General features: G+C 37.4%; 2 protein-coding genes across 3 annotated transcripts in view; one reads left to right on the top strand and one right to left on the bottom strand.

The window, feature by feature from the left end:
- Window positions 1–540: 540 nt before the first annotated feature.
- LRRC17 (leucine rich repeat containing 17) lies at window positions 541–17,298 on the bottom strand. Of its 2 annotated transcripts, XM_010166655.1 has the most exons (5): window positions 17,113–17,190; window positions 12,729–12,857; window positions 8,015–8,889; window positions 2,423–2,578; window positions 541–1,185 (listed from the first exon to the last, which is right to left on the bottom strand). In XM_010166655.1, the coding sequence occupies exons 3-5, from the start codon at window positions 8,769–8,771 to the stop codon at window positions 782–784; spliced, it is 1,317 nt and encodes a 438-aa protein (XP_010164957.1). In that variant the 5' UTR covers window positions 8,772–8,889; window positions 12,729–12,857; window positions 17,113–17,190; the 3' UTR covers window positions 541–781. The 2 variants fall into 2 exon arrangements, with proteins under 2 accessions (XP_010164957.1, XP_010164956.1); XM_010166654.1 differs by lacking the exon at window positions 12,729–12,857 and having other exon boundaries at window positions 613–1,185; window positions 17,113–17,298.
- The window catches only part of FBXL13 (F-box and leucine rich repeat protein 13), a 37,625-nt gene continuing 30,765 nt past the window's right edge, over window positions 11,281–18,140 (top strand). The window contains 4 exon segments of the mRNA XM_029084665.1: window positions 11,281–11,473; window positions 13,575–13,647; window positions 13,992–14,012; window positions 17,046–17,172. Of these exon segments, the coding sequence (XP_028940498.1) occupies window positions 11,281–11,473; window positions 13,575–13,647; window positions 13,992–14,012; window positions 17,046–17,172 (414 nt within the window).

Genomic DNA, 18,140 nt, shown 5'->3' with positions numbered 1-18,140 from the left:
GTACAGAAGAGACAGAGGCTGAGTTATTCACTCAAGACTGAGCAGGGATGCTGTTAAATCAGCAAGTAGAACCCAACTTCTGGATTTTAATCCTAATCAGTATAACTGCCATTCCTGTTTTTCTAGGTTAAGGTATTAACTGTATTTAAGGTTAGTCTTCAAGTTTGTTTTTTCATATACAATAAAACAACGGGAAGCTGATACAAAAAAATCTTAGAAATGTTTTCTGGGAATATTACAGAAAACTGATAGATAAAAAGAACTGTCATTACATTCAAGAAAAATGTGTTTTGGTCATAATCTTGCAGCAAGTTCCATGTCAACACATAAGCTGTGTTCATACATAGAATCATAGAATGGTCTGGGTTAGAGGGAACCTTAAAGATCATCATATTCCAACCCCCCTGCCATGAGCAGAGACACCTTTCACTAGACCAGGCTGCTCAAAGCCTCATCCAGCTTGGCCTTGATGACATAAGACAGCTCCTCCTCACCACAGTACGTACATTTGTGTCTACTGATTTCTACTGTATAGTTTCAAATATTTGCCAAAGTATTTCACAAGAATGTCCAGAACAAATGGTCAGAAACAGTTACTTGATGAAGGATGCCGTATAACTAATGCCATTCTGTAATTATTAACTGCAATAAACAGAAATCTTCGTAGGCAGATAGTCCTACAGACAATCAGTATAATTAACAAAAAATGTAAACAGCATGTTTTTCTTTGTCAGAGTATCAAATAATTGAATGTACTAAAATAAAAAAAAAGATTCCCTAATTAGCCTATCACAGTGACAATTACACCGTGCTTCTTTACTGTTTGAACTGATTGTTCTTTGTGTCTTTCCCATTCCTCATCATCTTTGTCCACATCAAAAGTTTCTGGATAAATGGGCAGCTTGTCTTTTGGGCACTCCTCGTAGTAACTTCGAACATATTTTCCAACAGACCATCCTTTATATTCCTCAGGCATTTTGCATTCTAGACCATTGTAGTGAACATTGTAGTGATGCTTCAACCAGTAGAAAAGATAATGAATATTGTAATCACATCTCCAAGGATTCTCTCTCAGCCACAATATTTTCAGAAAGTAAAGATCTTCTAGTACTCCATATTCGAAATTTTGCAAGCTGTTGTTTGATAGATCCAGCTCCTCTAAGTTATTGAGGCCTGAGAAAGCAGCTAGTCAACAGAAAAATAGTTATTAGTACCTTATAAAGATAAGTTAGAAAAAAACATGCATACCTGCAACAGGAAAAACATTTTCATAATTACACTTTTATTTCTTTTTTTTGGCTAAAGGCTATAAAAAGTCTTTTAGAACACTGCACTTTAAACTATGGCTTGTGCCTTGATAAGTGACATACTGATATAAATATATGGGCATTAGGGGAGTTGTACTGCTGGTAAAGTTATAGAACACTTAATGAGCCTGCATGAGTGTGGAATAGGGACAGTGAAGGTGAATAAATGCTTGATTTGCTCATAGAAGTCTACTGCTATTGCTGTGATACAGAAGTAGAAATGTGGAAATTGATTATGCATTAGACAATGTGCAGGGCTAGTAGTTTTTATATGTATGTATATATTGGTGTGTATGTGTGTATAGAACCTTTAAATTAATATTTTAAGATACGGAAGATAATAAACATGGAGCTTCATAGTGATGCTTCTGAGTCACATTTCAGAGAGCTGTTCATACTTTTTGCAAATATACCATTTCATTTAATGGCAGAAGTCTTAATTTAAATAAATCAACTATGTGCAATGTTAAACCTCATAAGTACCCTTTTACTGATATTACCACTTTCTACTGCTGTTTAACTTCCAAAATGCTACTAGAGAAGGCTCTTTTTGCTTCATATTTTCTCTCTCTCTCCCTGTGTCTGCTTTCATAATTAAAAAATGAATACTCGTAGGCAATAAGCAAATTACCAACAAGACCATTTGAATTCTGATAATATATAACTTAAGAGCAATTATATGTAGAGCAATTATATTATATTTAAACACAATCCTTTTGGTTTTTCTATTCCTTTATTGTCCAATATAATTTAAAATCAGCCTCATTACATGACAAATTTTCTTAGATTTGGCAAATATATTTTAAAAGTCATTCAACTATTTTGCATTTTGGGAAATGGTTAGCCTACACTGTGCAGAATTAAATTTTTGCACTTGGTTGGTTTAGTATGAAGAAAGGGCAGCTGAAATCAGTCTCTTTTCATTGACTTCCATGATGAACACATTTCAGTGCAAACCTTTATGAATTGAGTGGTACAAAAGGTGAAATTTGCACCAACTTCTAGATTTTAAAATCTTTTTTCCCCCCACATTTACATCTGATTGAGAAATTATCAAAGATTATAATTAATAAAACTCAAGTAAATTTTCAATAAATATTTAAAATTATTCTTACCAGGATCAATGTAAGCTATTCCATTACTGTTTAGGTTTAATATCCTCAGTTCACTGACGTCTTCAAACTCTTTGGCTCGTAGTTGTCTAATTTTGTTGTTGGACAAATCAAGTTTAACTATATCTGCAGGTATGTTACTTGGAACTTTCTTTAAATCTTAAAAAATGAAAAAGACAGCTTATGTTAACCTTAGATTATTCTTACTCTTTAGGTATCACAGTTGCATACCACACATAGTTTTGTCACTCTAGTATTGTTTCTTGTTTTCTTTCCCTTTAATCCCCACTACTAGTGTCAATATGTTTTTTCAGCTTCTGAATTTCATTGCTTTGTTTGCTTTTATCTTTATATTTCATGTGAAAATTTCTCTCTTCTTTAGTGCTTGTAGTAAAGCCTCTTTCTGTGTTTTATATTTTTATTTTAACTGGACTATTCATTCGCATAGGGATAGGGTAGGTAGTGAAGATACTGTACTAATAAGTACATACAAAGGGCTTGATCATTTAAAAGAAAGAAACCAGAGTAACTATGTAAAAAAATGTTCATTGGTATGTAAACATCTTCTGTAATCAAATTATAGTGTGCTGTCTTACATACTTTGTTCTGTGTTGCCAGAAGGTAAAACGTTCTAAATTTCATCACCAATAAAAGTACTACTTGTTATGGTATTTATAGTAATATATATAGTTATAATCATAGTTCTGTGGTTATAATTACGTAGTATTTTAGTAATATTTAAGACTTTATATTTGTTACAATGCTTACAGTTATTTTATGTCCAGGCAGCATAGTGGCATTCTGTCTATCTACTTCTCTATCCTACTTGTATCATTGGCATTATCAGAGTAGCCAAGCACCTCTCAGGCATCAGTGTATGTATCCTTACGGTGTTCCTTACAAAAGGGTTATGGAAGGAATAACTTCTAGTCCAGTAGTAAGGACACATTCTTGACAAGTGCCAACTGTGGTTTGAATCCTCGCAGGATAATGTTAATAAGCCTAACCTCCAGGATTATGTTTACTCAGTTAGTGTTCTAGTCCTGGGCTGTTATTACAGGAAAACGAGCAGTATCTCTTATTTGACCATCTTGGAATGAAAGCAAGTCTTTTCTGGATTTGTGCTGAAATTTGTGTTCTGGTAACAATGGACAAGGAGAAGGCTGAGATACTCAACAACTTTTTTGCCTCAGTCTTCTCTGGCAAACTCTTCCCACACCTCTCGAGTGGATGGACCACAGGGCAGGGACTGGAGGAGCAAAGTCCCTCCCACTACAAGAGGAGGTCAAGTTTGTAACCACCTGAGGAACCTGAATATACATAATTCTATGGGACCTGATGAGTTGCATCCCAGAGTCCTGAGGGAATTGGCTGATGTAGTTGCCAAGCCACTCTCCATGGTATCTGAAAAGTCATGGCAGTCAGGTGAAGTCCCTGGTGACTGGAAAAAGGGAAATGTTGCATCCATTTTTAACAAGGGTAGAAAGGAAGGCTTTGGGAACTACTGACCTGTGAGCCTCACTTCTGTTCCTGGGAAGATCATGGAACAGATCCTCCTAGAAGCTATGCTAAGACACATGGAGGACAGGGAGGTGATTTGAGACAGCCAGCATGGCTTCATCAAGGACAAGTCCTGCCTGACCAACCTCGTGACCTTCTATGGTGGAGTGACTACATCAGTGGTCAAGGGAAGAGTTACCGATGTAATCTGTCTGGACTTCTGTAAGGACATTGACATGGTTCCCCACAACATCCTACTCTCTAAATTGGATTTAGATTTGATGGGTGGACTGTTTGGTGGATAAGGAATTGGTTGGATGGTTGCATCGAGAGGGTAGTGGTCAATGCTTCAATGTCCAGATGGAGGTCAGTGACAAGTGGTGTCTCTCAGGGGTCCATACTGGAACCAGTGCTGTTTAATATCTTCATCACTGACATAGGCAGTGTGATCAAGTACTCCCTCTGTAAGTTTGCTGATGACACCAAGCTGAGTGGTGCAGTTGACACACCTGAGGGACAGGATGTCATCCAGAAAGACCTGGACAAGCTTGAGAAGTGGGCCCATGTGAACCTCATGAGGTTCAACAAGGCCAAGTGCTAGGTCCTGCACCTGGTTTGGGGCAACCCCCACTATCAGTGTAGGCTGGGGGATGAAGGCATTGAGAACAGCTCTGCAGAGAAGGACTTGTGGATACTAATGGATGAAAAGCTGGACATGAGCTGGCAATGTGTGCTTGCAACCCAGAAGGTCAACCATATCCTGGGCTGCATCACAAGACGTGTGTCCAGCAGGTCGAGGGAGGTGATTCTGTCCCTCTGCTCTGATGAGACCCCACCTGGAGTACCGTGTCCAGCTCTGGAGTCCTCAGCACAGGAAAGACATGGAGCTGTTGGAGCAGGTCCAGAGGAGGCACACAAAAATTATCAGAGGGATGGAACACCTCTTCTGTGAGGAAAGGCTGAGAGAGTTGGGGTTGTTCAGCCTGGAGAAGAGAAGGCTCTGAAGAGACCTTACTGTGGCCTTTCAATACTTAAAGGGGGCCTGTAAGAAGTTGGAGACAAAGTTTTTAGCAGGGCCCATAGTGATAGTACAACGGGAAATGTTCTTAAAGAGAGTAGAGTCAGACCAGATATAAGGAAGAAATTTTTTACAGTGAGGGTTGTGAAGCACTGGAACAGGTTGCCCAGAGAGGTGGTAGATGCCCCATCCCTGGAAACATCCAAGGTCAGGCTGGATGGGGCTCTGAGCAACGTGATCTAGTTGAAGATGTCCCTGGTCACTGCAGGGGGGTTGGAATAGATGACCTCTAAAGGTTCCTTCCAACCCAAACTGTTCTATGAATCTGTGATTCTAAGATGTCTAATGCATCAGATATTCTAGGTATTCCTGAGACTAAAGCAACTTATCAGAGTCTTCCTGCCTTGTATCTGAATTTGAGCAGAGCTTTGGTATTATAAATACATAAATATTATAACTACTCCAGCCTGCTCTGGTTGGAGTGCTTCCTGCTTGTGCAGATGTCAAAGTTTCAAGGCCTTTATCACCAAATGAATGCAAATAATGCTTAAATTTAGAGACTTGGAGAGCTTGTCAGTACTAGAAAGCAGAGTTTTTTCAACTGCTCTTGCAAATACAAATTCTTTGCAGAAAAGCAGGCAGAAGTTACTTTTGCATCCAACTTTTGTTGCTTTTTTTGGTAAAACAGCATCAAAGACATAGATTACTTTCATTCTGAAGTACTGAAAGTCTGGTGTATCAGTGATCTAATGAGATATAAACAAGAAGTTCTTCAAAAAGGAGAACATACACAAGGTTATATATATTTTTAAGATGTTTCTTTCATGAGCCTTCTGGCATTAACTGAAAGCTGCTGACCCGATGTTATATGTCCTTAGAAATACGTAGTACTGGTATACTGCTTATCACTCCATCTCCTCCATTGTAAAGAAATAATGGATTGCAGCCTTTCATGTCATCTTTCTGTTTTGGCAACTGATTCACCTTTTTTCCTACTCTGAAATCTCGTCCGTGTGGATTTAGAGAAATTTTTGTGTTTTCCTGGGATTTTGGGTGCATTATACTTCTATTTTTGATGAAAATTCCAATGAAATTGTGCATCTGCTGCACAGTGATCATATGCAAAGACAGTAAGTACAATGCTTTCATCAAAGATTACCATATGTTCAGAAATTCCAAATGTCCATGGGATATCTGCATCCAGCTGTTAAGCATATGCACAGTAGATCTGTTACTTCCTAAGAAATATTGAACGTACTCAGTGTGTCCATGCTAGACATTCAGGAAGTCCTGGACTGGTATACTTAGTTCTTGACCTGGAGGAAGGAGTCCCTGTACCCTCTAGTACATTCATGTGAGGTTGAAGTAACTTTATTCCTTCATTATTAGCACTAAAGACAGTAAAGCATTTTTAAAAAATACAGTAAAAGCCTGTGAAAATCCCGTGGAGAGGACCACATTGAATGTTTTAATTAACTTCAAGAAAAAAGTAATATTTTTCTTGCAAAAAAATTTTTAGTATATTCATGTATTCAGCTCATCTCTTTGATACCACTAAATGAGGAGAGCTGGAAAGTCAGTTTTTTCTTATATTAAGCTTATAACGTACGCCTGTTTTTTGTTCAGAGCGCAGTTTACCGGAGACATAAGGCAATAATAACATAATTAAGATCTATGAAGGATAATTATGACCATAATCTATAATCCAATAATTAAGATCCTATTTATAAGGAAAGGTAAGATAGGTGAATATTAGGAAATTAATAAATGTTAGCCAGTAAAAAATCATTAAAAAAAAGATGTAGTAACTGAATGGTAAAACAAAGAGAAAACTGAGCCATAGGAAGAAGAAAGGAATTTAAGAGGGTCAAAAAAAGTAAAAACTTGGACCATTTTTTATGATGTACATAGTAGATAAATCATGTAATCACAAATACTGAAATCGTTAATTCTTTCTATTTAGGTATTGTCTCCTTATACTGACTTCTGAGCTTCTTTCTGGCATTAAGATCCAAGAATAAGGAAACACAAAGTTGTTAAATAAATTTAAGTCACTGGTAAAGCAAATAGAAGTTTAGCAAACACACTGCAAGATGCCAGTGGGCAGAACATACTGCAGTGATTAGTATTGCAGGCTATGCTTCGCAAAAGTTGGGAAAAAATCCTCCCAGTTTTGGCTACTTCTAGTTATGCTTTTTATTTCAGTTTGTAATGTTAAAGAACGACTCTCTTCTGAATTGTTTTATTGTTTGCTTTGTTTCGTTGTGGGATAAAATATGGGACATATAAAGCATGAATAAATGTGCACTTTTGTGTTGATATATGCCCCAGCTGGTTTACCATTAAGGCTTAGCTGTGGCTTTTAGGAGCCTGAGAAAGATTTAGGAATGGAATGGATCCAAGTGTCTGAAAAACATTTCTTGAAGGCCCTTCAACTTTGAAATGTTCACTGGGTGCTGGGAGGAAGAAGACAGAGGATGTATTTCTTTATGAACAAAAGCATACAGTTTCTTCCCTTGGTAGAAGATATCTTGCACAGAAAATGTGAGGATGCAGTGGGTCTCCTTTGCAATCAGGTTCCTTTGGGCATTGTAAGCACAGCTGGCTGCTCCAGTCCTGCTTCACAGCGCGCTTCTCTCAAAGTTGTTGCTATCTTTGTGTTTGTACGCCGGAAAGAAGAAAAGACGCCCTGTGCTTTTCTCTATCAGTACAACAATTTCAGCACAGTGTAATTTGACTGATTAGTATGTTTATAATTTTAAAATCGGACTAGTGAGGTGCTGGTCCTTCAGTAACTTAGGTATGTGCTTAATTTTATTCCTTCTGATTTTTGTTGGCTATGTTATACTAGAGCACTAAAGAATGTCTGTGGGATTGGGGCTGCTGAGTGGAGGCAAAATGCAGAAAGAATTCCTACTTGTTGCCTGAAATTATGAGAGAAAAACAATTAACAGTATTAGTTTGAGTAAAGCGAGTACTAGTACTATATTCATTTGCTGTAAATAATATATGAATAAATGTAGCATGGGAGCAAGAATATTAAAATGATGAATTCAGTTATAAGGATGGGTACAAACCTTTTCTTTTGCAGTTCAGAGTTGGTACAGGAAACACATACATGTGGCACAAAGAGGAATCAAATTCTGGTTTGACAGCTTCAGGCTTGTCCCGTTTTATGTTTTGGGGGTCCTGCCTATCCTCTTCACTGCATAGCTGTTCAGCTTTTATCTGCTTTAGCTTTTGATTTTTCAGTTCTACTGGGTGCACACACTTGGCATAATTTCCCAAATTCCTGTTTGTTGGAACCTGTAGCATTGTAACAAGAGTTTCTAGTTCACAGTTGCAATGCCAGGGATTATCATAAAGACGTAGGTAGTTTAGACTGGGTGTATAAATAAAAATCTCCTCAGATAAACTCTTAATTTGATTATGCTGTAGTAAGAGAGTGGTAAGTTTATTCAAACCAAAAAAAGCCTCGCTCTCAATTTTTGATATATCGTTCTGTTGTAAATCCAGACTTTTCAGTACTTTGTACTTGGAAAACATATTATTCTTCAGTTTACGAATCCTGTTTCTTGCTAGCAGCATGTGTTTTAAATCCTCTGGCCAGTCAGGTGCCACAGCAATCAGTTTTCTTTCCTGACAATCTAGATATTTCTCATGAAGATAATTGTATATATCGCATGGTAGGCCTCGGGCATTGCGCTTAACAGTGCTGGATGCTTTCCTTAAGATGTTTTCCCTTTCATTGTTTCTCAAACTCCTGTTCCTTGTCTTCCTACAGTCAGAAGCTTTAAAAAGAAGAAGTAGTAGTATAATAGTAACTACTTGCATCCTGACATTCAGCTGGCCCCGGTTATTTTCTGTGACAGCTGGAACAGTTGAAATTTTTGGGTAGTCTTAATCAGTGTTGTGAAGATCTGAGGAGGTGCAGCTGGGGTTTGTGAGATCCCTGTGTTAGAAGAAAAGTAAAACATTAGAACAGATGAAACAGGCATTTTCATGGAGACTTGTACATAATATGCAGCAAGTACTCAGTCGTCGCACTACTTGGAGCTTCACAAATAGTTTGAAGATTTAATGTCCTGTCTCTTTTTTTGTTGTTTTAAATGTTTGTTGTCTACTGTCATTCATTTTGATTAAATGTGGGAAACTATATGGACCAATTGCTAAGTGATCTTTGTTAGAGGATTCTCATGCATTCAGGAAAATGGCACCAGGCTAATCTTCTTTGCATTTAAGTTCATCTTGGAAGGTGAGCTTGAAAGAGGAGCTTGAAGCTGATATTTTCCAGATTTCTGGGTATTTACCCACTGGAACACACACAGAGCAAGACCAAGGAAATTCATCCAGTGCCTATCAAAGCCCCGGTTTTAGACTGCGCTCAAGTGTGAACTTGTATTCAGGCTGAGCCCCAATTTATCATAACTACCCCTGCTACTACCAAGTATCTCTTGTGGCCCATGTCAGGTAGATGGAGTTGGAAGGACTGCTCTGAGAAGGATCCAAAAATAATCTTTTGCAAGAGCCTGTGAGGCTATATGTCATGTGAGCATAGGTGGAGTGCAAAGAGAAGCTGCAGGTCCTGGCTGTGGTCTGCTTCAAACCACTTCAGGTCTGGCCACCTGAGGAAGGAGAGTACAGAGGGGTAAGCCAGGAGCTTTTGCCTTTTCAAGAAAACCAAACACGATCATTAGGAATTATTATTAGGGGAAGACAAGGACTGCTCCCTGCAACTGTGTCCTAAATTGCCTCAGTATTTTTAGTAATTTTTGGCCTATGTTCCCTCCTGAATTTCCCATAGTACTCCTTTGCACTACCCTTTTCCTTCATTTTCAGTGAAATTTGGCCACAAGGTTGTGTTTCCTTAGAAACATTTTAACCTCTCAGGTTTTTATATTTTGTAATTTTTTTCCATCTCACAAATTTCCTCGTTTTGCTAGTCAGTATCATTCCTTAAGAAACTTTTAAAAAATTCTTCACTGTTTAGCTTAACTACTTAGTTACTTTTTTTCTCTGTGACTGGACATTTTTGCATTATGCTCAGTTTTTTTTGACCTTAGCACATGGTAATTTCTGAATCCCCGTTTTGAGTGCAGATCATTGCACAGAGGTTCTGTTTCTAAAACACTGTTGTTTTGGGCTCAAAAATCTTATTTTTATCTGAAAGCTGGCACAATAAATTAACTAATATAAGGTAAAATTATTTTGAAAACAAATAATTTTTTCATTTTTAAACAAACTGGTAGATCAGTTTAAACCACATCTTGACTGTAGGGCGTTCTCAGTATTTGTGCAGTTCTTACTCATTAGACAGACAGGAAAGACTTGTCTGTGAGTGCTTCTACATCCCTCTAATCCATATGTCTGGTTGTTAATATTACCTCTGAAAACCCATTGACTGGTTTCTCTGGTTTCTTCATTTTGCTTCTGTAGTTGCCAGTTGTTTACCTGCATTCAGATTTTTGTTAGTTCACAGTGTGAATCTAAGTGTTTGCATTGACAACTTTATCCCTTACATGAAAAATGAAATTTTATTTGTTACTTGTTGGCAGCTATATGCTAGTTGGTGTAAATTGATCATGTGTTTTATTAACTTGAACCCTTACTGGATCCTCTGTGTTCCGTATTAGGTATATGTATCGGGCCTATTTTTTTTTCATTTCAGTCCATTCTGTTTGGTTGTTTGCGTGCTTGCTAGTACACATTTGGTACCTACCAGCAAGTACACTCCTAGGTGATGCCAGGGCCTGGTTCATGGGATGGCAGGGACCTTCTGGTTACAATCCTGCCAATACAGTCTAGTGTGCAGTTGGCCGCCCTGTTCAGAAGGGCACACTGTTGACATACATTGAAATTGTTATTGACCAGGACTTTCAGGTCAGTGTGTTTGATAGCTGCTTTCTGTCCAGTGTTTAGACTCTACTGATGCCCGGGCTGTTTCCATCCCAGACACAGGACTTCGTGTTTGCCTTTGTTGACCTTCATGAGGTTTCTATTAGCCCATTTTCCAGATTAAATCTGAATAGCAGTTCTAGCCTCCAGTGCATTCACACTCCCCTCAGTTTGAAATAATTTGTGAATTTGCTGAGAATGTGCTCTGTTCCTATCATCCAAACCATTTATAAAGGTATTTAACAGTACTGGTCCCCATATTGACCCTTGAGGTATGTATGCCAGCTGCCACAAGTCACCAATGGGACTTAGCACCATTGGTGGCAACCCCTTGGCCTGACAGTCAGACAAATTTTCACTCACCTTGAAGTCCACTTATCCAGCCTTTATTTTACCAGTTTGGCTATAAAGGATACCCTGGCCTGTGTTGAAGGCCCTGCTGAAGTCGATGTACATAACAGCTGCTTTTCTCCCCTTATCCATAGATCCAGTAATTTCATCAAAGAAAACTTACTGTCTTAGTGAGGAGTGCTTTGCCCTTGGTAAATCCATGCTGGCTGTTCCCTGTCACTTTTTTATCCTTCATGTGCTTGGACAGGGCTTCAAGGAGGATTTGCTGCATAACCTTCTTATGGACTCAGGTGAGGCTGACTGCCCTGCAGTTTCCTGGATCCTCCTTCTTGTTTCCTGAAGATTGATGTGACATTTCCTATCTTCCAGTCATCACGAATCTCATCTGATTGCCATAACGTTTCAAAAATTAGGAGTGAGGCCTCTCAGTGACAGGAGCCAACTTTCTTAGTGCTCTTGGATGCATCCTATGTCATCTCATTTCTTCAGGCACTCCTTGACATTATCTTCTTCTACCATGGGTATTGCTTCACTCCCACACTCTGCTAGTAGTCTCCTGGGAGGCACCTCAAAGGCCCTAAGACAAGCCTTAGCAGTAAAAACTGGGGCAAAAAAGTCATTGAGTACCTTGGCCTTGAAGATCAACAAGCTCTCCTGAGTCCCTTTGCCTTCCAGGGCTGTATACCATGAGATCCTCTTAAGCAGATCCCTAAACAAGCCAAAATCTGCTCTCAAGTTCAGGCTTTTTCTACAATTTGTCCCATTTTCTTCTCTGAGGATTTTAAACTCCTCATTTTCATAATTACAGTAACCAAAGCCACTCTAGTTCTTCATTTTCTTGACCAGCTTTTCCTTATTTGCAAAACAAGTCCAGAAGAACATGCTCCCTAGAGCACTTGTCAGTCAATTGGATCAAGAAAATGTCTTCAACACACTCTAGAAGTCTTCTGGGTTGTTTGCGCCCAGCTATATTGTTCTTCCAGCAGATACCAGAGTGGTTAAAGTCTCTCATGAGTAACCAGGATAGGCAACTGTAAGCCTCCCTTCAGCTGCCCAAAGAAGGTTTCATCTGCCTTCTTTTCTTGATCAAGCAATCTGTAGCAGATACCTACCACAATGCAATCCTTATAGGTCTAGCCTCTAATCCTTACAAATAAGCTCTTTACTGACTTGGCATTCATGCCAATGCAAAGCTCCCTGCATTTACATGTAGCTTAGCACAGAGTGCGAGTTGCCCTCACCTTCCTGGGCTGTCATTCCTAAATATTCTGTAACCATTCATTGCAGCCCTCCAGTTGTGTGAGCTATGCCTTTGTATCTCTGGATTCCCAGTGAAATCATAGCTCTGCACCTGTGCAGGGACTTGGTTCTCTACTGGTTGATTCCCATGCTACAAGTGTTTGCTTTCAGACACTTGAGGTGGACCCCTGATGTGCTGCTTTCACATGGAAGGTTCCAGAGTTTTCCCCATCATGCTATCCCTCAGCACTTTCTCACTACTCCCTATGCCTTCAGTTCTCTTCCAGTTTTGGTTATCTTCCATGCCTATTTTTATTGATATCACCTGTCTCAAATCCTTTGTGGCAAGAATATATTTCAAAAGCACAGACTGTCCTCTTTAAAGGTGTTTGGTATTGAATTCCCAACTACCCTGATGGTCTTTTTGCCTCATAACTGAAATAGTAAAAAGGTGACCACAGCATGGCAAAAGATACACACTCAACTATTACATTTCCATGTACAAGTAATGACTTTCTATTATATTGACAATTATTGTGAAACAATCTTCATACTAGGAGAGTTGCTCCCATTATATTCTGATGGAATGATAAATATATAGAACAACAGAGGTAGTACCACTTTCGCAAGTCAATAAAACATGGAAGCCTTAGAATTACTCAAATCCAATGTTCCACCTAGAGGGCAGAACTAAACAGAAAGCATTTTGTAAAGAATATTACTTGTTAGAGGACCGTACCAGAGTTTATGGAGAAAATTCACCAGTGGTTTTAGGTACCAGGACTGGCTAACAAGAATCTTGGTTTAGCAAAATATGTAAACATGTGCTAACCTTCAATCATGTGAAAAGTCCCCTGTGCTCTGTAGGACTGTGTAGCGTATAATGATTCCTTGAATTGGAATGTTAAAATTACCGTACTTCAAGTGAGTAACAGTAGCATCATGTATCTCAGTGTTCTACTTTGAGGCTTCCAAAGAAAATGGTTTTGATATATAAAAATTAATATGATGATTTAAAGATACTTATTAATGTTTTTTCCCCTGTTACTCTGTATAAAAATTTAAGATAAATTAACACAAATATAATTTTAATGTACTTCTGGATATTTTTAAAATCATTATTCAGGATGAATCAATGAGACATATCAGAAGGTTGCAGAGCACTTCTGTATTTAAATCTGTCGTATACAGATATTACTAATGGAACAGTATGACTATTGTTAAGGTAAAATTAAACAGAAATACATAAATGTGTTTGTTTTAATCTTGCAGGAAACTTAGAGGCATGTATAGTAGAAATACTCTTTTGGAGTGACTTCAGGATTCTGCTTGCTATACAAAATGAAAAAAATGGCCCATACATTTGACTTAGATAGCAGTGCTTTTCTCTAATTCACTTTTCAGTATAATGTAAATGTATGCTAGATTATCCTGTGTATATCACAGAGTTTTACAGAAACTTTTAGAAGAACATGGTAGCCAAAAATTTCTTGGGCATGTTCAGATACTCATGATGATGAAAGAAGTTTGCATGTTAGGCATGTTCTTAAAAAATTATTTTTGCGAGAGGATTGTGGATAGGTGTATTGTGTGAGTCAAGTCCTTGTGTGACAACTGCAAAAGACTTATTCCAAACTCTTTTTTGGAAGATCAGTGAGCTGAAGGCAGAGAATTTACGTTCCCACAGAGGCCTGCAATTCCTGTTTTAGATGGATCCCTTAATGAGAATGAAAGTCTGCCTGGTAGGTAGAATTGCTGTGTTAAAAGCTGCCATAAAGGAAAAGAGACATGCTGGTCCAGGACAGCAGCCATCACAAAGATGTATATAGATTTGAAAATAGTTGTAATTGTTTCTCTTTCCGATGAGGAAAACTAATGTCTGTATTTCAAAAGCAGCCCTACAGAGTCCAGAAAGTATTTCCACAATACATTTTGAATTTTGTTTTTCTTAGTCTATAATGCCACATCCTCATATACCTAACATTTGTTTTGGCAAAGGTTTCCATTTAGTGTCTCCAATCTTACCACTTATCTCTTCCTCAGTATTATTCTTTTAATTAGTGTTTTCTCCATGTTGGCTGATATTTTGTCTTTTTAAATTTTGATATATTTATGTTGAAGTTTCGAACAGCTGATCTATAGGTAATCTCAGCATATGTTGTTCTGGTTACCTGGGCATGCTGTTCCTACCAAAAGTCAAAACTGTTCATTTCTTTTGATGCATAAATAGCATGTACCTGAGAAGGAGTTCTCCAGAGTAGATGAAGCTTTCAATGCAATAAAACGTTTAAAACAAAAAGAGAAATTCTCCACTGACAAAACATATTTTGCAGTTAACTTGTACCTTGTCAATAAGAAATTTTCCCAGTCACACATGATGTTTCTGATTTTAAACCATAAGATACCACTGCTTTTATGGGCAATTTTTGGACAAAAAGCAAAGGTCATTGTTTCTGAGATGATGCGTACAAAAAGTTGCTGTCCTGTGAAGGTTTTGATAGCAGACAAATTTCATAAACGTTTCACATGCCATCTCAAAAACATGAGTTACCACAGGTCCTGTGTAATAAAGTAACTAATACAAAGTTCTTAGAGGTGGCAGTATTGCATTTTGTAACCCTGCACATGAAGTTTGCTGTTGTATATCAGATGTCGGTTACTGGAACAAGGAACAAGTGAAGTGTAGACTGGGTGTGCTCAAAACTGTTTGGTCATTTTTGATTCTCTCCTGTTGTTCCACACAAGCATTTTAACCTCCATATTACACAACACAGATCATCAGCTACAATTTCCCTCTGAAAAGTTCTATTGCATATGGAAGACATGAATATTGTCTATAAGGAATAAATGTTAGAAGGTGATTTTGTCAGGTTTCTTTAAAACAATGACCCTGAGATTGCTAATGCCAAAATTAATTGAAAAAGCAGTATGACAGAATTCCTGCAGAATTTGTCTGTAACACAAAGCAAGGATTTTTAGTAGTTTGTGTGTACCAGCTTAAGTTTTAAGAAAGCTGTCATTTTAAAAATGGCAGAAGGCAGCATGTGTTAAAATTCCCAGGTCACAAAAATGGGTCATATGACCTGTAAAGAAAATCAGTGTATCTTCAAAAGTATTGGAAGATTTTGATTGCAGTCTTCAAAATGCAGTAAGAGGCTTCTCTGTGCCTTAAGTTGTGCAACCTTGTAGCAACACATAATTTAAAAAGATTCAGAAGGGCCAGAGTATAAAAAAACAGTCTCTTAATTTATTATCTATTTTGTCAGAAGAGTTTGGAAGTGTACTCTCTCTGAGTTTGATCTTCCCCACTCATTTCTGTGGAATATGTCACTAAAATGCAAAAAGGCTTATGCTTCTACAAAGAAAGATACTTTTATTTCTGTATTTAATATGATTGAATGTTTCAATTTAAAAAACCACACCACAAACACATGCCCTTATATTCTAATATCTGGTTCTGAAGCACGTTGTCTGTCTTGGTTTTCTTTTTTTGTGTGTGAAATATAATCTTGTATTTAATTTCTTAATACTTTTGTAGTATCCTTTTTTTATTATAACATTCTTTTCCAGCTTCCTATCTTTTTTTTTTTTGTTGTGTTCAGTTCAAGTTAGCATGTTTCCCACTCTATATTGGAAGTATAAAGTCAGTTCCAAAAATGTATGCCACTGCTTAAGCAGCCAGCTCCTCAGTGGGTGTTCCCATCTTTCTTCAAAATGCCTACTTTTGCTGACTTGCAGAACTGCATGACTTTATCCCTACAACTACATGTCTACTAGAGCAGTAGGTCCTAATTCTAGGTTTTGATTTTCTGTATGCTTTCATTTGTGGTGCTTGTGGCAATTGTTATTTATTCCAGTTAGAAGTGTAGTTCAGTAAAATTAATAGTTTTCAGTATGCTATAAACCAAAGCTGCAGATGGAAACTCATGCATATTCAGAGTATAGATTCTTGCTTTTACAGAGTGCTGTTGATTAACATTTTCCACTTACACAGTTTGCTTACTTTTAACTAGCATTTAGTGTAAAGAAATATTTTCCAAAAGAACTGATCAAAACTTCACATTGAATGATATTTGATTGAATGAAAATTCCCTTTTGTATTTCTTTTGATTTTTCAGGTTCTTTTAATAATACTCTTCCAAATAATTGTACGACTTGAGAAGCTCTAACTGTACATTTATGCTTTCCATGTACTTTGATAGAGTTCTGTTTTTCATTTCTAGCAGGCACTGCTTGTAAATCAAGGGCAAAGACAGTCCAGCAAACTCTTACTGAAAAGTGTACTAGCTTTCAAAGTATGCACACAAAAATCCCAGTTAATTTAAAAAGTATGCTTTTGCAGTTATTTGAAATAACTTTAAAATTATACTGTTTTCATATAGTGAAATATGGTGTATGATAGTGCTGTTCCCTGGTAATTTGCTATACAAGAAGCAGAGGAAAAAGTGCAGCATAAGAAAGGGACTTTCAAACTTCATCAAGGAGATAATTCTATTTCATATCAACCATCTTTTCTTTACAGTAATTTTCAGAATACTTTAACTGTGGTATTTTATGCCCTTTTGATTCTGTAACATACCCTTGTAATAATTTGCTCTCTGTTTTGGTTTTTTTGCAAAGCAGCTTCCCCAATTTACAGTATCTGAGTTTAGCTCACTGCAGAAAATTCACAGACAAAGATTTACTGTACCTGGGCTCTGGAAAAGGCTGTCACAAGCTCATCTATTTGGACCTTTCAGGTTGCATTCAGGTTTGTAGTTCACGTCTTTCATTCTGTGAAGAAGAGAATCCTTTATATGACTGGCTGCATCCTGCATTCATGGTATACTGGAGTAGAACAAGCACTGCAGCAGACTTCCAGGGTTTTGAATTACATGACTACAGCTGTTTAAATTTTACTAAGGAATAATAGCACTATAGGTTTGGATCACTTCCAACAAACTGTCAGATCTATAAACAGCTAGTTCTTACTGCATAATGAGAACAAGGCTTGCTTTTTGTAGCCATAAATAGACTAATTCTATGTCATGATTAGTTAGGATTTTAAATCGTGAGCTTTGGAAATGCAGTTTTTACTAAGATATCAAAAAAATAAAAGACACTGCACTGGAAAAATATGAATTTACACTTGATTTCCTGAGAAGGAAATTTATTAACAAGTGAAACTTTTGTTACTATTTTATATTGGTTTAATATATGAATTGAATCAGTATTTATAAATGCAATCTAAAAATAGTAAATGTTTTGGATTATTTTAGTCTCCTACTAAACTTCTAAAGAAAAACAAGGTTTTAGATTCTGGTATTATCTTAGAAACTTTCAAATATATACTGTATCTTGAAGCATACTTTAAAAGCAATATGAAATGCCAAACTGTAAGGAAGTAAAAGTCTGCCAATGTTTTAATAGACTCCCACATACATTTCTTTGTACACTGAGAAGATTCTCCAATTACAAAATAGCTGGGAAATGATAGATGGATTCTGAGGAATGTAACGGTTTAACTTTCCATCTAACAAAACCTCTTCAGAACCAAGGATGAAGGCAGATAGGGCAACAGCCTTGTTCTGACTGCTCTTTGCTGTGAGTATCTATTTCTTGTTCCTCAGAATCATAATGAGACTATTGTGCAGTGACAGTGTGAAGTTTGAAATGAGGGCTGAGATTAGAGGAAGATTAAGAACTACCTACCTCTGAGTTAGTTTTTCAAAATGCCAG

The sequence above is a fragment of the Antrostomus carolinensis genome, unplaced genomic scaffold, assembly GCF_000700745.2.
Source record: "Antrostomus carolinensis isolate BGI_N321 unplaced genomic scaffold, ASM70074v2 scaffold3524, whole genome shotgun sequence".
NCBI lineage: Eukaryota > Metazoa > Chordata > Aves > Caprimulgiformes > Caprimulgidae > Antrostomus > Antrostomus carolinensis.
Note: the sequence above shows the minus strand (reverse complement) of the source record. Positions and strands in the feature narration are given on the sequence as shown.